The following is a 22,639-nucleotide window of genomic DNA, read 5'->3' as shown; positions in this document are numbered from 1 at the left end:
CTGCTGGGAATTGTAGTTTCCTCGCTTACCTGTACAATTGTGTGTCTCCTGCACATAAACTACATGTTCCGTGATGCCCCGCGGACTGGCCGCGCACAGACATGGCGCTCGGGTGCAGGCTCGGGTCTCTGCTCTCTCGGTCTGTCAGAAATGTTCTCAGCGGGATGAGCGCGGCTCCCAGCAGAGGGACGGCTTCAGCTGTAGATCGTAAGGACATGAAGGGTTAACACAATCGATGGGCGGAACGAGCGGGAGTGTTAGTGCACACGTGACTGATGTCAATCATCGACTGCAGGGAAGGTCATGTGACTAGAATGCTGTAGTCTGATTGGTTAGAATGGAGACCGCTCTGCTCAGGGCTGGGGTTGCCCATGGCAACTAATAATAGCTGTGACATTGTAAGCAGGGCATGCTGGGAGTTGTAGGACTGATGTGATGTTTCCTGTGTTTTGCAGCTTCTATTGGGCTGAGTGAGGAGCAGAAGGAGTTTCAGAAAGTGGCCTTCGACTTTGCCTCCCGAGAGATGTCCCCAAACATGGCGCTGTGGGATGAGAAGGTGAGGAGCGTATGAGAGGCGCCAGCTCCGCGCCGGGATGTGTGTGGTGCAGCGGCTCAGCCCTAATGACGGGCGTGGGCTGAGCTGCAGTACCGCACACTCCCTGCCGACAGCGGCGGCGCTCTACCTGTGCATGTGACCAGAGGCTGATGTCTCATCCTCCTCCTCCTCCCTCACAGGAGATCTTCCCGGTGGAGACCATGCGCAGGGCGGCACAGCTTGGCTTCGGTGGGATCTACACCCGTCCGGATGTGGGAGGATCCGGCCTGTCTCGCCTAGACACCTCCATCATATTCGAGGCGCTGTCTACAGGCTGCGCCAGCACCACGGCGTACATGAGCATCCACAAGTAGGGGGCGCCGCTGTACAAACCGCGCTGCCCCCCCCCCGGCACAGACCGCGCTGCCCCCCCCCCGGCACAGACCGCGCTGCCCCCCGGCACAGACCGCGCTGCCCCCCCCCCCCGGCACAGACCGCGCTGCCCCCCCCCCCCCCGGCACAGACCGCGCTGCCCCTTCCCCGGCACAGACCGCGCTGCCCCCCCCCTGGCACAGACCGCGCTGCCCCCCCCCCGGCACAGACTGCGCTGCCCCCCCCCCCCCGGCACAGACTGCGCTGCCCCCCCCCGGCACAGACTGCGCTGCCCCCCCCCGGCACAGACTGCGCTGCCCCCCCCCGGCACAGACCGCGCTGCCCCCCCCTGGCACAGACCGCGCTGCCCCCCCCCCCTGGCACAGACCGCGCTGCCCCCCCCCCTGGCACAGACCGCGCTGCCCCCCCCCCCGGCACAGACCGCGCTGCCCCCCCCCCGGCACAGACCGCGCTGCCCCCCCCCCGGCACAGACCGCGCTGCCCCCCCCCCGGCACAGACCGCGCTGCCCCCCCCCCGGCACAGACCGCGCTGCCCCCCCCCCGGCACAGACTGCGCTGCCCCCCCCCCGGCACAGACTGCGCTGCCCCCCCCCCGGCACAGACTGCGCTGCCCCCCCCCCGGCACAGACTGCGCTGCCCCCCCCGCCACAGACCGCGCTGCCGCCCACCCGCACAGACCGCGCTGCCGCCCACCCGCACAGACCGCGCTGCCCCCCACCCGCACAGACCGCGCTGCCCCCCACCCGCACAGACCGCGCTGCCCCCCACCCGCGCAGACCGCGCTGCCCCCCCCACAGACCGCACTGCCCCCCGCACAGACCGCGCTGCCCCCCGCACAGTCCGCCCCCCCCAGGCACAGACCGCGCTGCCCCCCCCAGGCACAGACCGCGCTGCCCCCCCCCGGCACAGACCGCGCTGCCCCCCCCGGCACAGACCGCGCTGCCCCCCCCGGCACAGACCGTGCTGCCCCCCCCGGCACAGACCGCGCTGCCCCCCCCGGCACAGACCGCGCTGCCCCCCCCGGCACAGACCGCGCTGCCCCCCCCGGCACAGACCGCGCTGCCCCCCCCGGCACAGACCGCGCTGCCCCCCCCGGCACAGACCGCGCTGCCCCCCCCGGCACAGACCGCGCTGCCCCCCCCGGCACAGACCGCGCTGCCCCCCCCGGCACAGACCGCGCTGCCCCCCCCGGCACAGACCGCGCTGCCCCCCCCGGCACAGACCGCGCTGCCCCCCCCGGCACAGACCGCGCTGCCCCCCCCGGCACAGACCGCGCTGCCCCCCCCGCACAGACCGCGCTGCCCCCCGCACCGACCGCGCTGCCCCCGCACAGACCGCGCTACCGCCCCACCCGCACAGACTGCGCTGCCCCCACCCCCCGCACAGACCGCGTTGCCCCCACCCCCTGCACAGACCGCGCTGCCCCCACCCCCCGCACAGACCGCGCTGCCCCCACCCCCCGCACAGACCGCGCTGCCCCCACCCCCCGCACAGACCGCGCTGCCCCCACCCCCCGCACAGACCGCGCTGCCCCCACCCCCCGCACAGACCGCGCTGCCCCCACCCCCCGCACAGACCGCGCTGCCCCCACCCCCCGCACAGACCGCGCTGCCCCCACCCCCCGCACAGACCGCGCTGCCCCCACCCCCCGCACAGACCGCGCTGCCCCCACCCCCCGCACAGACCGCGCTGCCCCCCCACCCGCACAGACCGCGCTGCCCCCCCACCCGCACAGACCGCGCTGCCCCCCCACCCGCACAGACCGCACTGCCCCCCACCTCGCACAGACCGCGCTGCCCCCCTTCACAGACCGCGCTGCCCCCCCTTCACAGACCGCGCTGCCCCCCCTTCACAGACCGCGCTGCCCCCCCTTCACAGACCGCGCTGCCCCCCCTTCACAGACCGCGCTGCCCCCCCTTCACAGACCGCGCTGCCCCCCCTTCACAGACCGCGCTGCCCCCCTTCACAGACCGCGCTGCCGCCCCACCCGCACAGACCGCGCTGCCGCCCCACCCGCACAGACTGCGCTGCCCCCCACCTCGCACAGACCGCGCTGCCCCCCTTCACAGACCGCGCTGCCGCCCCACCCGCACAGACCGCACTGTCCCCCACCCGCACAGACCGCACTGCCCCCCACCTCGCACAGACCGCGCTGCCCCCCTTCACAGACCGCGCTGCCCCCCCTTCACAGACCGCGCTGCCCCCCCTTCACAGACCGCGCTGCCCCCCCTTCACAGACCGCGCTGCCCCCCCTTCACAGACCGCGCTGCCCCCCCTTCACAGACCGCGCTGCCCCCCCTTCACAGACCGCGCTGCCCCCCCTTCACAGACCGCGCTGCCCCCCCTTCACAGACCGCGCTGCCCCCCCTTCACAGACCGCGCTGCCGCCCCACCCGCACAGACCGCGCTGCCGCCCCACCCGCACAGACTGCGCTGCCCCCCACCTCGCACAGACCGCGCTGCCCCCCACCTCGCACAGACCGCGCTGCCCCCCACCTCGCACAGACCGCGCTGCCCCCCACCTCGCACAGACCGCGCTGCCCCCCCCTTCACAGATCGCGCTGCCGCCCCACCCGCACAGACCGCGCTGCCCCCACCCCCCGCACAGACCGCGCTGCCTCCCCCCGCACAGACCGCGCTGCCCCCCACCCCCCCACACAGACCTGTCAGTCCTGTTGATGCAGGGCTGTGTGTTAGTGGGGTCTTTGTACGGTGGTCTGTGACTCACGCCCATGCTCTCTTCCCCCCTCAGTATGTGTGTTTGGATGATCGACACGTTTGGGGATGACGAGCAGCGGCACCGGCTCTGCCCCGCTCTCTGCAGCATGGAGAAGTTTGCGTCTTACTGTCTGACAGAACCCGGTGAGGCCGATCACAGTGTATGTATCTACACTACAGACCAAAAGTTTGGACACAGCTTCTCATTTAAAGATTTTTCTGTATTTTCATGACTATGAAAATTGTACATTCACACTGAAGGCATCAAAACTATGAATTACCACATGTGGAATTATATACTTAACAAAAAAGTGTGAAACAACTGAAAATATGTCTTATATTCTAGGTTCTTCACAGTAGCCACCTTTTGCTTTGATGACTGCTTTGCACACTCTTGGCATTCTCTTGAGGAGCTTCAAGAGGTAGTCACCGGAAATGGTCTTCCAACAATCTTGAAGCAGTTCCCAGAGATGCTTAGCACTTGTTGGCCCTTTTGCCTTCACTCTGCGGTCCAGCTCACCCCAAACCATCTCGATTGGGTTCAGGTCTGGTGACTGTGGAGGCCAGGTCATCTGGCGTAGCCCCCCATCACTCTCCTTCTTGGTCAAATAGCCCTTACACAGCCTGGAGGTGTTTGGGGTCATTGTCCTGTTGAAAAATAAATGATGGTCCAACTAAACGCAAACCGGATGGAATAGCATGCCGCTGCAAGATGCTGTGGTAGCCATGCTGGTTCAGTATGCCTTCAATTTGGAATAAATCCCCAACAGTGTCACCAGCAAAGCCCCCCCACACCATCACACCTCCTCCTCCATGCTTCACGGTGGGAACCAGGCATGTAGAGTCCATCCGTTCACCTTTTCTGCGTCGCACAAAGACACGGTGGTTGGAACCAAAGATCTCAAATTTGGACTCCTCAGACCAAAGCACAGATTTCCACTGGTCTAATGTCCATTCCTTCTGTTCTTTAGCCCAAACAAGTCTCTTCTGCTTGTTGCCTGTCCTTAGCAGCGGTTTCCTAGCAGCTATTTTACCATGAAGGCCTGCTGCACAAAGTCTCCTCTTAACAGTTGTTGTAGAGATGTGTCTGCTGCTAGAACTCTGTGTGGCATTGACCTGGTCTCTAATCTGAGCTGCTGTTAACCTGCGATTTCTGAGGCTGGTGACTCGGATAAACTTATCCTCAGAAGCAGAGGTGACTCTTGGTCTTCCTTTCCTGGGGCGGTCCTCATGTGAGCCAGTTTCTTTGTAGCGCTTGATGGTTTTTGCAACTGCACTTGGGGACACTTTCAAAGTTTTCCCAATTTTTGAGACTGACTGACCTTCATTTCTTAAAGTAATGATGGCCACTCGTTTTTCTTTACTTAGCTGCTTTTTTCTTGCCATAATACAAATTCTAACAGTCTATTCAGTAGGACTATCAGCTGTGTATCCACCAGACTTCTGCACAACACAACTGATGGTCCCAACCCCATTTATATGGCAAGAAATCCCACTTATTAAACCCGACAGGGCACACCTGTGAAGTGAAAACCATTTCCGGTGACTACCTCTTGAAGCTCATCAAGAGAATGCCAAGAGTGTGCAAAGCAGTCATCAAAGCAAAAGGTGGCTACTTTGAAGAACCTAGAATATAAGACATATTTTCAGTTGTTTCACACTTTTTTGTTAAGTATATAATTCCACATGTGGTAATTCATAGTTCTGCTGCCTTCAGTGTGAATGTACAATTTTCATAATCATGAAAATACAGAAAAATCTTTAAATGAGAAGGTGTGTCCAAACTTTTGGTCTGTACTGTGTATGTGTGTGTGTATGTGTATATATGTATGTGTATATATATATATATATATATATACATACATACATACACATATATATATATATATATATATATATATATATATATATATATATATATATATATATATATATATATATATATATACACACCCTGTACCTGCTCGGGATGACATTACTGACATGCTCCTCTCTGGCTCTTCTGCAGGCAGCGGAAGTGACGCGGCGTCTCTGCTGACATCTGCAAAACGGGATGGCGATCACTACATCCTGAATGGATCTAAGGTGCCAAATGTGACCACGGACCTGTCCAGTAGGGACCCGGGGAGCTGAGATATGTGGGGCTGTTTGTAGCGTCCTCAAACGCACTTGAGTCCTCACTGGTAGATCTATGGCTCACCCTACAAACAGTGCCTTATATCTCAGCTTCCCGGCCACAGTGATGAGGAGGAGGAGGAGGGTTTTCCACTCCAGTCGTCAGGATTTGAGTGGTGTTCAGCTCATTCTCACTCCCATCATCATCCTCCAGGCTTTTATCAGCGGCGGTGGAGACACAGACGTGTATGTAGTGATGTGCAGGACGGGGGGCAGTGGATCGCGGGGCATCTCCTGCCTGGTGGTGGAGAAGGGGACACCAGGGCTCAGCTTTGGAAAGAAAGAAAAAAAGGTGAGGAGGCAAATCAGATCTGAGTGGAAAATAAGGGAGTGTCACCTGGTGCTGATGCTGTGTACTGGTACTGATGCTGTGTACTGGTACTGATGCTGTGTACTGGTACTGTTACTGTGTGACCATGCAATCACCCTCATGACACTCACAGTCATCATCCAATCTGCTGAGCGCAGCACTGACAGTGTAGTCACCCAGCTTTTTGCAGATAAAATCTGCCATTCAGGATCTATATGCAAAATAAGTGAGTGGGACTGTATAGCGTGACCTGGTACTGTGTACTGTTACTGATACCAGTACTGTTACTGTGTGACCATGCAATCACCTGCACAACCTCACGGCACTCACCCTGTGACACCATCATCTACTTAGCACAGCACTGGCAGTGTTGTCCTTCATGGAGTTAAATCTGCCATTCAGGATCTGTAGAAAGCTGGGTGACAGCCCCTGAGTTTCGCGGCCATCTCTGTATATAGACCTGCATTGGATTGGATGTGCTGAGGTATTCCAGTGCTGATTTGTAGGCCATTCCGGGTCTGTGGAAAGCTGAATGTTTCTGGTCTTATCTACTCCTTTGTGACCCGCCCCAATGATTTCTGCTGCAGGTCGGGTGGAACTCGCAGCCAACAAGAGCGGTGATATTTGAGGATTGTGTCGTCCCCGTAACAAACCGGCTCGGTGAGGAAGGCCAAGGATTCGGGATTGCAATGAAAGGACTGAATGGAGGAAGGATAAACATAGGTGAGAGCCGGCAGATCTGTGCGGTGTCGGCTGTAAGGTGGTATCGGTGGCATGCCTATTATTAGTATTATTAATAGTAACTTTGCCATACAGTTGTAGAGATATGGGCCTTTTCATTCAGTGTTAATTTTTATAGTCTTTACACTGGGGCGTGGTTCACAGATCCTCAGGGGCGGGTCTGTAGGATGCTCTTGCAAAGGGGTGTGGTTCACAGATCATCGGGGGCGGGGTCTGTAGATGATCTTGCAAAGGGGCGTGGTTCACATATCCTTGGGAGGCGGGGTCTGTAGATGATCTTGCAAAGGGGCGTGCTTCACATATCCTCGGGGGCGAGGTCTGTAGGATGCTCTTGTAAGGGAGCGTGGTTCACAGATCCTCGGGGGCGGGGTCTGTAGGATGTTCTTGCAAGGGCATGGTTCACAGATCCTCAGGGGTGTGGTCTGTACGACGCTCTTGCAAGGGGGCGTGGTTCACAGATCCTCCGGGGCGGGGTGTGTAGGACGCTCTTGCAAGGGGGCGTGGTTCATAAATCCTCGGGGGCGGGGTGTGTAGAATGCTCTTGCAAGGGGCGTGGTTCACAGATCCTCGGGGGCGGGGTCTGTAGATGCTCTTGCAAGGGGGCGTGGTTCACAGATCCTCGGGGCGGGGGTCTGTAGATGCTGTTCCAAGGGTGCGTGGTTCACAGATCCTCAGGGGCGGGGTATGTAGGACTCTCTTGCAAGGGGCGTGGTTCACAGATCCTCAGGGGTGTGGTCTGTACGACGCTCTTGCAAGGGGGCGTGGTTCACAGATCCTCCGGGGCGGGGTGTGTAGGACGCTCTTGCAAGGGGGCGTGGTTCACAAATCCTCGGGGGGCGTAGGATGCTATTGCAAGGGGGCGTGGTTCACAGATTCTCGTGGGCGTGGTCTGTAGATGCTCTTGCAAAGGGGTGTGGTTCACACATCATCGGGGCGGGGTCTGTAGATGCTCTTGCAAGAGGGCGTGGTTCACAGATCCTCGGGAGGCGGGGTCTGTAGATGCTCTTGCAAAGGGGCGTGGTTCACATATCCTCAGGGGCGAGGTCTGTAGAATGCTCTTGCAAGGGGGCATGGTTCACAGATCCTCGGGGCGGGGTCTGTAGCATGTTCTTGCAAGGGGCGTGGTTCACACATCCTCGGGGCGGGGTGTGTAGGATGCTCTTGCATGGGGACGTGGTTCACATATCCTCGGGGACGGGGTGTGTAGGACGCCCTTGCAAGGGGGCGTGGTTCACAGATCCTCGGGGGCGGGGTCTGTAGATGCTCTTGCAAGGGGGCGTGGTTCACAGATCCTCGGGGGAGGGGTCTGTAGATGCTCTTGCAAGGGGGCGTGGTTCACAGATCCTCGGGGCGGGGGTCTGTAGATGCTGTTCCAAGGGTGCGTGGTTCACAGATCCTCAGGGAGGGGGTATGTAGGACTCTCTTGCAAGGGGCGTGGTTCACAGATCCTCAGGGGTGTGGTCTGTACGACGCTCTTGCAAGGGGGTGTGGTTCACAAATCCTCGGGGGGCGGGGTGCGTAGAATGCTATTGCAAGGGGGCGTGGTTCACAGATTCTCGTGGGCGTGGTCTGTAGGATGCTCTTGCAAGAGGGCGTGGTTCACAGATCCTCAGAGGCGAGTCTAGATGCTCTTGCAAAGGGGTGTGGTTCACACATCATCGGGGCGGGGTCTGTAGATGCTCTTGCAAGAGGGCGTGGTTCACAGATCCTCGGGAGGCGGGGTCTGTAGATGCTCTTGCAAAGGGGCGTGGTTCACATATCCTCAGGGGCGAGGTCTGTAGAATGCTCTTGCAAGGGGGCATGGTTCACAGATCCTCGGGGCGGGGTCTGTAGGATGTTCTTGCAAGGGGCGTGGTTCACAGATCCTCGGGGCGGGGTGTGTAGGATGCTCTTGCAAGGGGGTGTGGTTCACATATCCTCGGGGCGGGGTGTGTAGGATGCTCTTGCATGGGGACGTGGTTCACATATCCTCGGGGACGGGGTGTGTAGGACGCCCTTGCAAGGGGGCGTGGTTCACAGATCCTCGGGGGCGGGGTCTGTAGATGCTCTTGCAAGGGGGCGTGGTTCACAGATCCTCGTGGGCGGGGCTCTGTAGATGCTCTTGCAAGGGGAGTGGTTCACAGATCCTCAGGGGCGGGGTATGTAGGACGCCCTTGCAAGGGGCGTGGTTCACAGATCCTCAGGGGCGGGGTATGTAGGACGCCCTTGCAAGGGGCGTGGTTCACAGATCCTCGGAGGCGGGGTCTGTAAATGCTCTTGCAAGGGGGGTGGTTCACAGATCCTCGGGGGCGGGGCTCTGTAGATGCTCTTGCAAGGGGCGTGGTTCACAGATCCTCGGGGGCGGGGTATGTAGGACTCTTTTGCAAGGGCGTGGTTCACAGATCCTCAGGGGCGTGGTCTGTAGGACGCTCTTGCAAGGGGGCGTGGTTCACAGATCCTCCGGGGCGGGGTGTGTAGGATACTTTTGCAAGGGGGCGTGGTTCACAGATCCTCGGGGGGGGCGCGTCTGTAGGATGCTCTTGCAAGGGGGTGTGGTTCACAGATCCTCGGGGGGGCGGGGTCTGTAGGATGTTCTGTATTATTACCCTGTGAGCACCGTCCCCTTGTAAAGACCATAAGGCTCCAATCTCTGGAACCATATGTCAGGTTTTCAAAAAACAAACAAAAAGCGGAATAATCAGCGGAAAGAAATGAAGAGCATTCGCTGTCCGCTTCTGTCCTGGTGACAGGTCCTCTGTACTGATTGTTGGGAATCCGACATCTACGACCAGCGCAGGTCCTGAGAGTGACAGCCCCGCTGCGACTGCACTCCTGTATCGCCTTATCACCCATGGTTCCTGCATCGCAAACACCATAATGTAGAGACAAGTGTAGACAAACCATTGACTGGAATGGAAAGAAAAAAAAAAACAATTAAGGGGACACCGAGCTGAGGTCCCATCATTTATAAGATCCGTGAGGGTCCCAGAGGTTAGACCACCACTGCAGCACATCCTAATTATATGTCATAATATATGGGAAGAGATGGGAATACCCTGTGAAATCTCAGGCCTTCAGGTGCGCAGACACAGTTTTCAGTGGGGAGAGTGGCGAAAGCTGCAGCCAGACACCACTATCCTCCTCCCTCCTGCCCCTTCGGTTCTCCCTCCTTCCCTGCCCCTTCCATCCTCTCTCCTTCAATGACCCTTCCGTCCTCTCTACCCTCCTTCCCTTCCCCTTCCGTCCCCTCCTCCCTCCTTCTCTGCCCCTTCCGTCCCCTCCTCTCTCCTTCTCTGCCCCTTCCGTCCCCTCCTCTCTCCTTCCCTGCCCCTTCCGTCCCCTCCTCGCCCCTTCCGTCCCCTCCTTTCCCCCTCCATCCCCTCCTCCCTCCTTCCCCTCCTCCCTCCTTCGCTGCCCCTTCCTTTCCCTCCTCCCTCCTTCCTTGCTCCTTCCGTCCCCTCCTTCCTTGCCCCTTCCGTCCCCTCCTCCCTCCTTCCTTGCCCCTTCCGTCCCCTCCTCCCTCCTCCCCTGCCCCTTCCGTCCTCTCTTCCCTCCTTCCTTGCCCCTTCCGTCCTCTCCTCCCTCTTTCCCTGCCCCTTCCGTCCCCTCCTCCCTCCTTCCCTACCCCTTCCGTCCCCTCCTCCCCTGTCCCTTCCGTCCTCCCTTCCCTCCTTCCTTGCCCCTTCCGTCCCCTCTTCCCTCCTTCCTTGCCCCTTCCGTCCTCTCCTCCCTCTTTCCCTGCCCCTTCCGTCCCCTCCTCCCTCCTTCCCTACCCCTTCCGTCCCCTCCTCCCTCCTTCCCTGCCCCTTCCGTCCCCTCCTCCCTCCTTCTTTGCCCCTTCCGTCTCCTCCTCCCTCTTTCTTTGCCCCTTCCGTCTCCTCCTCCCTCTTTCTTTGCCCCTTCCGTCCCCTCCTCCCTCCTTCCCTGCCCCTTCCGTCCCCTCCTCCCTCCTTCTCTGCCCCTTCCGTCCCCTCCTCCCTCCCTCCCTGCCCCTTCCGTCCCCTCCTCCCTCCTTCCCTGCCCCTTCCGTCCCCTCCTCCCTCCTTCCCTGCCCCTTCCGTCCCCTCCCTCCTTCCCTGCCCCTTCCGTCCCCTCCCTCCTTCCCTGCCCCTTCCGTCCCCTCCTCCCTCCTTCCCTGCCCCTTCCGTCCCCTCCTCCCTCCTTCCCTGCCCCTTCCGTCCCCTCCTCCCTCCTTCCCTGCCCCTTCCGTCCCCTCCTCCCTCCTTCCCTGCCCCTTCCGTCCCCTCCTCCCTCCTTCCCTGCCCCTTCCGTCCCCTCCTCCCTCCTTCCCTGCCCCTTCCGTCCCCTCCTCCCTCCTTCCCTGCCCCTTCCGTCCCCTCCTCCCTCCTTCCCTGCCCCTTCCGTCCCCTCCTCCCTCCTTCCCTGCCCCTTCCGTCCCCTCCTCCCTCCTTCCCTGCCCCTTCCGTCCCCTCCTCCCTCCTTCCCTGCCCCTTCCGTCCTCCCTCCTTCCCTGCCCCTTCCGTCCTCCCTCCTTCCCTGCCCCTTCCGTCCTCCCTCCTTCCTTGCCCCTTCCGTCCCCTCCTCCCTCCTTCCCTGCCCCTTCCGTCCCCTCCTCCCTCCTTCCCTGCCCCTTCCGTCCTCCCTCCTTCCCTGCCCCTTCCGTCCTCCCTCCTTCCCTGCCCCTTCCGTCCTCCCTCCTTCCCTGCCCCTTCCGTCCTCCCTCCTTCCTTGCCCCTTCCGTCCCCTCTTCCCTCCTTCCGTCCCCTCTTCCCTCCTTCTTTGCCCCTTCCGTCTCCTCTTCCCTGCCCCTTCCGTCCTCTCCTCCCTCTTTCCCTGCCCCTTCCGTCCCCTTCTCCCTCCTTCCCTGCCCCTTCCGTCCCCTCCTCCCTCCTTCCCTGCCCCTTCCGTCCCCTCCTCCCTCCTTCCCTGCTCCTTCCGTCCCCTCCTTCCCTGCCCCTTCCGTCCTCTCCTCCCCTCCTTCCCTGCCCCTTCCGTCCTCTCCTCCCCTCCTTCCCTGCCCCTTCCGTCCTCTCCTCCCCTCCTTCCCTGCCCCTTCCGTCCTCTCCTCCCCTCCTTCCCTGCCCCTTCCGTCCTCTCCTCCCCTCCTTCCCTGCCCCTTCCGTCCTCTCCTCCCCTCCTTCCCTGCCCCTTCCGTCCTCTCCTCCCCTCCTTCCCTGCCCCTTCCGTCCTCTCCTCCCCTCCTTCCCTGCCCCTTCCGTCCTCTCCTCCCCTCCTTCCCTGCCCCTTCCGTCCTCTCCTCCCCTCCTTCCCTGCCCCTTCCGTCATCTCCTCCCCTCCTTCCCTGCCCCTTCCGTCCTCTACTCCCCTCCTTACCTGCCCCTTCCGTCCTCTCCTCCCCTCCTTCCCTGCCCCTTCCGTCCTCTCCTCCCCTCCTTCCCTGCCCCTTCCGTCCTCTCCTCCCCTCCTTCCCTGCCCCTTCCGTCCTCTCCTCCCCTCCTTGCCTGCCCCTTCCGTCCTCTCCTCCCCTCCTTGCCTGCCCCTTCCGTCCTCTCCTCCCCTCCTTGCCTGCCCCTTCCGTCCTCTCCTCCCCTTTTTCCCTGCCCCTTCCGTCCTCTCCTCCCCTCCTTGCCTGCCCCTTCCGTCCTCTCCTCCCCTCCTTGCCTGCCCCTTCCGTCCTCTCCTCCCCTCCTTGCCTGCCCCTTCCGTCCTCTCCTCCCCTCCTTCCCTGCCCCTTCCGTCCTCTCCTCCCCTCCTTCCCTGCCCCTTCCGTCCTCTCCTCCCCTCCTTCCCTGCTCCTTCCGTCCTCTCCTCCCCTCCTTCCCTGCCCCTTCCGTCCTCTCCTCCCCTCCTTCCCTGCCCCTTCCGTCCTCTCCTCCCCTCCTTCCCTGCCCCTTCCGTCCTCTCCTCCCCTCCTTCCCTGCCCCTTCCGTCCTCTCCTCCCCTCCTTCCCTGCCCCTTCCGTCCTCTCCTCCCCTCCTTCCCTGCCCCTTCCGTCCTCTCCTCCCCTCCTTCCCTGCCCCTTCCGTCCTCTCCTCCCCTCCTTCCCTGCCCCTTCCGTCCTCTCCTCCCCTCCTTCCCTGCCCCTTCCGTCCTCTCCTCCCCTCCTTCCCTGCCCCTTCCGTCCTCTCCTCCCCTCCTTCCCTGCCCCTTCCGTCCTCTCCTCCCCTCCTTCCCTGCCCCTTCCGTCCTCTCCTCCCCTCCTTCCCTGCCCCTTCCGTCCTCTCCTCCCCTCCTTCCCTGCCCCTTCCGTCCTCTCCTCCCCTCCTTCCCTGCCCCTTCCGTCCTCTCCTCCCCTCCTTCCCTGCCCCTTCCGTCCTCTCCTCCCCTCCTTCCCTGCCCCTTCCGTCCTCTCCTCCCCTCCTTCCCTGCCCCTTCCGTCCTCTCCTCCCCTCCTTCCCTGCCCCTTCCGTCCTCTCCTCCCCTCCTTCCCTGCCCCTTCCGTCCTCTCCTCCCCTCCTTCCCTGCCCCTTCCGTCCTCTCCTCCCCTCCTTCCCTGCCCCTTCCGTCCTCTCCTCCCCTCCTTCCCTGCCCCTTCCGTCCTCTCCTCCCCTCCTTCCCTGCCCCTTCCGTCCTCTCCTCCCCTCCTTCCCTGCCCCTTCCGTCCTCTCCTCCCCTCCTTCCCTGCCCCTTACGTCCTCTCCTCCCCTCCTTCCCTGCCCCTTACGTCCTCTCCTCCCCTCCCTCCCTGCCCCTTACGTCCTCTCCTCCCCTCCTTCCTTGCCCCTTACGTCCTCTCCTCCCCTCCTTCCTTGCCCCTTACGTCCCCTCTTCCCTCCTTCCTTGCCCCTTACGTCCCCTCTTCCCTCCTTCCTTGCCCCTTCCGTCCCCTCTTCCCTCCTTCCTTGCCCCTTCCGTCCCCTTTCCCTGCCCCTTCCGTCCTCTCCTCCCCTCCCTCCCTGCCCCTTCCGTCCTCTCCTCCCCTCCCTCCCTGCCCCTTCCGTCCTCTCCTCCCCTTCCGTCCTCTCCTCCCCTTCCGTCCTCTCCTCCCCTTCCGTCCTCTCCTCCCCTTCCGTCCTCTCCTCCCCTTCCGTCCTCTCCTCCCCTTCCGTCCTCTCCTCCCCTTCCGTCCTCTCCTCCCCTTCCGTCCTCTCCTCCCCTTCCGTCCTCTCCTCCCCTTCCGTCCTCTCCTCCCCTTCCGTCCTCTCCTCCCCTTCCGTCCTCTCCTCCCCTTCCGTCCTCTCCTCCCCTTCTGTCCTCTCCTCCCCTTCCGTCCTCTCCTCCTCTCCCTCCCTGCCCCTTCCGTCATCTCCTCCCCTCCCTCCCTACCCCTTCCGTCCTCTCCTCCCCTCCTTCCCTGCCCCTTCCGTCCTCTCCTCCCCTTCCGTCCTCTCCTCCCCTTCCGTCATCTCCTCCCCTTCCGTCCTCTCCTCCCCTTCCGTCCTCTCCTCCCCTTCCGTCCTCTCCTCCCCTTCCGTCCTCTCCTCCCCTTCCGTCCTCTCCTCCCCTTCTGTCCTCTCCTCCCCTTCCGTCCTCTCCTCTCCTCCCCTTCCGTCCTCTCCTCCCCTTCCATCCTCTCCTCCCCTTCCGTCCTCTCCTCCCCTTCCATCCTCTCCTCCCCTTCCGTCCTCTCCTCCCCTTCCGTCCTCTCCTCCCCTCCCCTCCCTCCCTGCCCCTTCCGTCCTCTCCTCCCCTCCCTCCCTACCCCTTCCGTCCTCTCCTCCCTCCTTCCCTGCCATCCTCCTTGTAGTGGGCGGTCAGGTGGACTGCTCGGGTCATCCGTGGCTTCGCCTCTATTCGTGGACTCACTGCAGTCATGTGCTCCTCAGCCTCGTGCTCGCTGGGTGCGGCCCACGCCTCGGTCTTACTGTCCCGCGATCACCTTTCTGTGCGGAAGCAGTTCGGGGAGCCGCTCGCTAATAATCAGGTAACGTCACTGCGTTTACCGGTTACCGGCAGAAATCATCGTCATTCTCGGGTTTCATTGTGCGTCGTTTGTTTCCCTCAGTATCTACAATTCAGATTGGCGGAGATGGCGACGCAGCTGGTTACTGCGCGGCTGATCGTACGCCATGCAGCGCAAGCTCTGCAGGAGGAGCACAGAGACGCCGCAACGCTCTGCGCTATGGCCAAATTGTACGCTACTGACGAATGTTTTAAGGTGAGCGACATAAGAAACTGTAAAACCGTAAAAATACACCCAGAAATGTTATAAAACTCACCAGCGCCCAGACCATCTGGTATGGTCTTCATCTGCTTTATGATTAACTCACATCCTGTATTATCCTCCAGAGCTGCACTCACTATTCTGCTGGTGCAGTCACTGTGTACATACATTACATTACTGATCTTGAGTTACATCCTGTATTATACTCCAGAGCTGCACTCACTATTCTGCTGGTGCAGTCACTGTGTACATACATTACATTACTGATCCTGAGTTACCTCCTGTATTATACTCCAGAGCTGCACTCACTATTCTGCTGGTGCAGTCACTGTGTACACACATTACATTACTGATCCTGAGCTACATTCTGTATTATTCTCCAGAGCTGCACTCACTATTCTGCTGGTGCAGTCACTGTGTACATACATTACATTACTGATCCTGAGTTACATCCTGTATTATACTCCAGAGCGGCACTCACTGTTCTGCTGGTGCAGTCACTGTGTACATACATTACATTACTGATCCTGAGTTACATCCTATACTATACTCCAGAGCTGCACTCACTATTCTGCTGGTGCAGTCACTGTGTACATACATTACATTACTGATCCTGAGTTACATCCTATACTATACTCCAGAGCTGCACTCACTATTCTGCTGGTGCAGTCACTGTGTACATACATTACATTACTGATCCTGAGTTACCTCCTGTATTATACCCCAGAGCTGCACTCACTATTCTGCTGGTGCAGTCACTGTGTACATACATTACATTACTGATCCTGAGTTACATCCTGTATTATACTCCAGAGCTGCACTCACTATTCTGCTGGTGCAGTCACTGTGTACATACATTACTGATCCTGAGTTACCTCCTGTATTATACTCCAGAGCTGCACTCACTATTCTGCTGGTGCAGTCACTGTGTACATACATTACATTACTGATCCTGAGTTACCTCCTGTATTATACTCCAGAGCTGCACTCAATATTCTGCTGGTGCAGTTACTGTGCACATACATTACATTACTGATCCTGAGTTACATCCTGTATTATACTCCAGAGCTGCACTCACTATTCTGCTGGTGCAGTCACTGTGTACATACATTACATTACTGATCCTGAGTTACATCCTGTATTATACTCCAGAGCTGCACTCACTATTCTGGTGCAGTCACTGTGTACATACATTACATTACTGATCCTGAGTTACCTCCTGTATTATACTCCAGAGCTGCACTCACTATTCTGCTGGTGCAGTCACTGTGTACATAAATTACTTATCCTGAGTTACATCCTGTATTATACTCCAGAGCTGCACTCACTATTCTGGTGCAGTCACTGTGTACATACATTACATTACTGATCCTGAGTTACCTCCTGTATTATACTCCAGAGCTGCAATCACTATTCTGCTGGTGCAGTCACTGTGTACATACATTACATTACTGATCCTGAGTTACATCCTGTATTATACTCCAGAGCTGCAATCACTATTCTGCTGGTGCAGTCACTGTGTACATACATTACATTACTGATCCTGAGTTACATCCTGTATTATACTCCAGAGCTGCACTCACTATTCTGCTGGTGCAGTCACTGTGTACATACATTACATTACTGATCCTGAGTTACCTCCTGTATTATACTCCAGAGCTCCACTCACTATTCTGTTGGTGCAGTCACTGTGTACATACATTACATTACTGATCCTGAGTTACCTCCTGTATTATACTCCAGAGCTGCACTCACTATTCTGCTGGTGCAGTCACTGTGTACATACATTACATTACTGATCCTGAGTTACCTCCTGTATTATACTCCAGAGCTCCACTCACTATTCTGCTGGTGCAGTCACTGTGTACATACATTACATTACTGATCCTGAGTTACCTCCTGTATTATACTCCAGAGCTCCACTCACTATTCTGTTGGTGCAGTCACTGTGTTCATACATTACATTACTGATCCTGAGTTACCTCCTGTATTATACTCCAGAGCTGCACTCACTATTCTGCTGGTGCAGTCACTGTGTACATACATTACATTACTGATCCTGAGTTACCTCCTGTATTATACTCCAGAGCTCCACTCACTATTCTGTTGGTGCAGTCACTGTGTACATACATTACATTACTGATCCGGAGTTACATCCTGTATTATACTCCAGAGCTGCACTCACTATTCTGCTGGTGCAGTCACTGTGTACATACATTACATTACTGATCCTGAGTTACATCCTGTATTATACTCCAGAGCTGCACTCACTATTCTGCTGGTGCAGTCACTGTGTACATACATTACATTACTGATCCTGAGTTACCTCCTGTATTATGCTCCAGAGCTGCACTCACTATTCTGCTGGTGCAGTCACTGTGTACATACATTACATTACTGATCCTGAGTTACCTCCTGTATTATACTCCAGAGCTGCACTCACTATTCTGCTGGTGCAGTCACTGTGTACATACATTACATTACTGATCCTGAGTTACCTCCTGTATTATACCCCAGAGCTGCACTCACTATTCTGCTGGTGCAGTCACTGTGTACATACATTACATTACTGATCCTGAGTTACCTCCTGTATTATACTCCAGAGCTGCACTCACTATTCTGCTGGTGCAGTCACTGTGTACATACATTACATTACTGATCCTGAGTTACATCCTGTATTATACTCCAGAGCTGCACTCACTATTCTGCTGGTGCAGTCACTGTGTACATTACATTACTGATCCTGAGTTACCTCCTGTATTATACTCCAGAGCTGCACTCACTATTCTGCTGGTGCAGTCACTGTGTACATACATTACATTACTGATCCTGAGTTACCTCCTGTATTATACCCCAGAGCTGCACTCACTATTCTGCTGGTGCAGTCACTGTGTACATACATTACATTACTGATCCTGAGTTACCTCCTGTATTATACTCCAGAGCTGCACTCACTATTCTGCTGGTGCAGTCACTGTGTACATACATTACATTACTGATCCTGAGTTACATCCTGTATTATACCCCAGAGCTGCACTCACTATTATGCTGGTGCAGTCACTGTGTGCATACATTACATTACTGATCCTGAGTTACATCCTGTATTATACTCCAGAGCGGCATTCACTATTCTGCTGGTGCAGTCACCGTGTACATGCATTACATTACTGATCCTGAGTTACCTCCTGTATTATACTCCAGAGCTGCACTCACTATTCTGCTGGTTCAGTCACTGTGTACATACATTACATTACTGATCCTGAGTTACCTCCTGTATTATCCTCCAGAGCTGCACTCACTATTCTGCTGGTCCAGTCACTGTGTACATACATTACTGATCCTGAGTTACCTCCTGTATTATCCTCCAGAGCTGCACTCACTATTCTGCTGGTCCAGTCACTGTGTACATACATTACTGATCCTGAGTTACATCCTGTATTATCCTCCAGAGCTGCATTCACTATTCTGCTGGTGCAGTCACTGTGTACATACATTACATTACTGATCCTGAGTTACATTCTGTATTATACTCCAGAGCTGCACTCACTATTCTGCTGGTTCAGTCACTGTGTACATACATTACATTACTGATCCTGAGTTATATCCTGTATTATACTCCAGAGCTGCAATCACTATTCTGCTGGTGCAGTCACTGTGTACATACATTACATTACTGATCCTGAGTTATATCCTGTATTCTCCTCCAGAGCTGCGCTCAGTGTTCTGTTGGTTGCATTGCCGTCTGATGCTTTTCTGTCTGCAGGTGTGTAATCAGGCTCTGCAGATGCACGGAGGTTACGGATACCTGAAGGATTACGCCGTTCAGCAGTTTGTTCGGGATATCCGCGTCCATCAGATCCTGGAGGGTGAGTTTTGCAGTGCACATACTGTAATGAACTGCACTACTGCGGCAACCTGATGACATCACGTGAGGTGCAGTGATGTCACTACTTACCTCAGGACGCAGCCATAGATCCGGAGAGCGCTGCTCCGGACAAATCTTAGCAGGATGTGTTGTCTACATGTCGCAGTAGTGCAGCCTCAGGCTTCGGGCCTGTAACTTCTGTAGATAATATCTTCGCACTTACAAATGTTCTTTCCTACAAGCTCAGGACGAGGAGGAGACCATAATAAATGTTTTGTTTCCGGGACCAGGAACCAACGAGGTGATGAGGATGATCGTGGCCAGAAACATATTACAGGGATGAAATCTCCATCATCACATGAGCCTCATTACTGCTGCAGAGCAGCGCTCCTTCACCTCTGCTGCCTGCACCGTCCTGAGGAGCAGCAACCTGGAGCCACCGCAGACTACGGACTTCTCTACTGATTGATTTCTGTTCTGCTGTCTGAATTATATTTATATTCTGTGAATGTAACAAACACAAAGTAGACCTCCATGTCTGCTGTATATACCCTGCTGAAAAAAATACAGGGAACAGAATACAACTCCGAGTAAATGAAACTTCTGTGGAATCAAACCGTCCACTGAGGAAGCAACACTGATTGACAATCAATCTCACCTGCTGTTGTGCAAATGGAATAGACAATAGATGGAAATTATTGGCAATTATCAAGACACCCTCAATAAAGGAGTGGTTCTGCAGGTGGGGACCACAGACCACATCTCAGTACCAATGCTTTCTGGCTGATGTTTTGGTCACTTTTGAATGTTGGTTGTGCTTTCACACTCATGGTAGCATGAGACGGACTCTACAACCCACAGAAGTTGCTCAGGTAGTGCAGCTCATCCAGGATGGCACATCAATGCGAGCTGTGGCAAGAAGGTTTGCTGTGTCTGTCAGCGTAGTGTCCAGAGGTTGGAGGCGCTACCAGGAGACAGGCCAGTACACCAGGAGACGTGAAGGGGGCTGTAGGATGGCAACAACCCAGCAGCAGGACCGTTACCTCCGCCTTTGTGCAAGGAGGAGCACTGCCAGAGCCCTGCAAAATGACCTCCAGCAGGCCACAAATGTGCATGTATCTGCACAAACAGTTAGAAACCGACTCCATGAGGGTGGTATGAGGACCCGACGTCCACAGATGGGGGTTGTGCTCACAGCCCAACACCGTGCAGGACGCTTGGCATTTGCCCCAGAACACCAGGATTGGCAAAGTGGCCACTGGCGCCCTGTGCTCTTCACAGATGAAAGCAGGTTCACACTGAGCACATGTGACAGACGAGACAGAGTCTGGAGACGCCGTGGAGAGCGATCTGCTGCCTGCAACATCCTTCACCATGACCGGTTTGGCAGTGGGTCAGTAATGGTGTGGGGTGGCATTTCTTTGGAGGGCTGCACAGCCCTCCATGTGCTCGCTAGAGGTAGCCTGACTGTCATTAGGTACCGAGATGAGATCCTCAGACCCCTTGTGAGACCATATGCTGGTGCGGTTGGCCCTGGGCTCCTCCTAATGCAGGACAATGCCAGACCTCATGTGGCTGGAGTGTGTCAGCAGTTCCTGCAAGATGAAGGCATTGAAGCTATGGACTGGCCGCCCGTTCCCCAGACCTGAATCCGATTGAGCACATCTGGGACATCGTGTCTTGCTCCATCCACCAACGTCACGTTGCACCACAGACTGTCCAGGAGTTGGCGGATGCTTTAGTCCAGGTCTGGGAGGAGATCCCACAGGAGACCATCTGCAACCTCATCAGGAGCATGCCCAGGCGTTGTAGGGAGGTCATACAGGCAATTGGAGGCCACACACAATACTCAGCCTCATCAGGAGCATGCCCAGGCGGTGTAGGGAGGTCATACAGGCACGTGGAGGCCACACACAATACTCAGCCTCATCAGGAGCATGCCCAGGCGTTGTAGGGAGGTCATACAGGCACGTGGAGGCCACACACAATACTCAGCCTCATCAGGAGCATTCCCAGGCATTGTAGGGAGGTCATACAGGAACGTGGAGGCCACACACAATACTCAGCCTCATCAGGAGCATGCCCAGGCGTTGTAGGGAGGTCATACAGGCACGTGGAGGCCACACACAATACTCAGCCTCATCAGGAGCATGCCCAGGCGTTGTAGGGAGGTCATAGAGGCACGTGGAGGCCACACACAATACTGAGAGTCATCAGGAGCATGCCCAGGCGTTGTAGGGGGGTCATACAGGCACGTGGAGGCCACACACAATACTGAGACTCATCAGGAGCATGCCCAGGCGTTGTAGGGAGGTCATACAGGCACGTGGAGGCCACACACAATACTGAGCCTCATCAGGAGCATGCCCAGGCGTTGTAGGGAGGTCATACAGGCACGTGGAGGCCACACACAATACTCAGCCTCATCAGGAGCATGCCCAGGCGTTGTAGGGAGGTCATACAGGCACGTGGAGGCCACACACAATACTCAGCCTCATCAGGAGCATGCCCAGGCGTTGTAGGGAGGTCATACAGGCACGTGGAGGCCACACACAATACTGAGCCTCATCAGGAGCATGCCCAGGCGTTGTAGGGAGGTCATACAGGCACGTGGAGGCCACACACAATACTGAGCCTCATCAGGAGCATGCCCAGTTGTTGTAGGGAGGTCATACAGGCACGTGGAGGCCACACACAATACTCAGCCTCATCAAGAGCATTCCCAGGCATTGTAGGGAGGTCATACAGGAACGTGGAGGCCACACACAATACTCAGCCTCATCAGGAGCATGCCCAGGCGTTGTAGGGAGGTCATACAGGCACGTGGAGGCCACACACAATATTCAGCCTCATCAGGAGCATGCCCAGGCGTTGTAGGGGGGTCATACAGGCACGTGGAGGCCACACACAATACTGAGACTCATCAGGAGCATGGCCAGGCGTTGTAGGGAGGTCATACAGGCACGTGGAGGCCACACACAATACTCAGCCTCATCAGGAGCATGGCCAGGCGTTGTAGGGAGGACATACAGGCACGTGGAGGCCACACACAATACTCAGCCTCATCAGGAGCATGCCCAGGCGTTGTAGGGAGGTCATACAGGCACGTGGAGGCCACACACAATACTCAGCCTCATCAGGAGCATGCCCAGGCGTTGTAGGGAGGTCATACAGGCACGTGGAGGCCACACACAATACTCAGCCTGATTGTGACTTGTTTTAAGGACATTACATCAAAGTTGGATCAGCCTGTAGTGTGTTTTTGCACTTTAATTTTGGGGGTGACTCCAAATCCAGGCCTCCATTGGTTAATAAATGTGATTTCCATTGATGATTTTTGTGTGATTTTGTTGTCAGCACATTCAACTTTATACAGAACAAAGTATTCAATGAGAAGATTTCATTCATTCAGATCTAGGAGGTGTTATTTCAGTGTTCCCTTTATTTTTTGAGCAGTGTACAATACAGACCAAAAGTTTGGACACACCTTCTCATTTAAAGATTTTTCTGTATTTTCATGACTATGAAAATTGTACATTCACACTGAAGACATCAAAACTATGAATTAACACATGTGGAATTATATACTTAACAAAAAAGTGTGAAACAACTGAAAATATGTCTTATATTCTAGGTTCTTCAAAGTAGCCACCTTTTGCTTTGATGACTGCTTTGCACACTCTTGGCATTCTCTTGATGAGCTTCAAGAGGTAGTCACCGGAAATGGTCTTCACTTCACAGGTGTGCCCTGTCAGGTTTAATAAGTGGCATTTCTTGCCTTATAAATGGGGTTGGGACCATCAGTTGTGTTGTGCAGAAGTCTGTTGGATACACAGCTGATAGTCCTACTGAATAGACTGTTAGAATGTGTATTATGGCAAGAAAAAAGCAGCTAAG

General features: G+C 56.7%; 1 protein-coding gene across 2 annotated transcripts; it reads left to right on the top strand.

Annotated features, from left to right (window-relative positions):
- The first annotated feature begins 45 nt into the window (after positions 1-45).
- ACAD8 (acyl-CoA dehydrogenase family member 8) lies at positions 46-19,511 on the top strand. 2 transcript variants are annotated; one of them, XM_073657328.1, is made up of 11 exons: positions 46-207; positions 456-556; positions 736-905; positions 3,681-3,790; positions 5,655-5,731; positions 5,976-6,113; positions 6,719-6,854; positions 14,540-14,637; positions 14,719-14,871; positions 18,641-18,743; positions 19,033-19,511. In XM_073657328.1, the coding sequence occupies exons 1-11, from the start codon at positions 102-104 to the stop codon at positions 19,083-19,085; spliced, it is 1,245 nt and encodes a 414-aa protein (XP_073513429.1). In that variant the 5' UTR covers positions 46-101; the 3' UTR covers positions 19,086-19,511. The 2 variants fall into 2 exon arrangements, with proteins under 2 accessions (XP_073513429.1, XP_073513428.1); XM_073657327.1 differs by having other exon boundaries at positions 18,990-19,511.
- The last annotated feature ends 3,128 nt before the right edge of the window (positions 19,512-22,639 follow it).

The sequence above is a fragment of the Phyllobates terribilis genome, unplaced genomic scaffold (genome assembly GCF_046119375.1).
Source record: "Phyllobates terribilis strain yellow unplaced genomic scaffold, ASM4611937v1 Scaffold_12__6_contigs__length_324123572, whole genome shotgun sequence".
In the NCBI taxonomy this organism is placed as follows: Eukaryota; Metazoa; Chordata; class Amphibia; order Anura; family Dendrobatidae; genus Phyllobates; species Phyllobates terribilis.
Note: the sequence above shows the minus strand (reverse complement) of the source record. Positions and strands in the feature narration are given on the sequence as shown.

Bases quoted from the DNA above. Each gene is read 5' to 3' on its own strand.
- ACAD8 (XM_073657327.1), top strand. From the start codon at position 102: ATGGCGCTCGGGTGCAGGCTCGGGTCTCTGCTCTCTCGGTCTGTCAGA. The intron at 5,732-5,975 runs GTGCCAAATGTG...ATCATCCTCCAG, and splicing joins ACATCCTGAATGGATCTAAG to GCTTTTATCAGCGGCGGTGG. The intron at 14,638-14,718 runs GTAACGTCACTG...TGTTTCCCTCAG, and splicing joins AGCCGCTCGCTAATAATCAG to TATCTACAATTCAGATTGGC.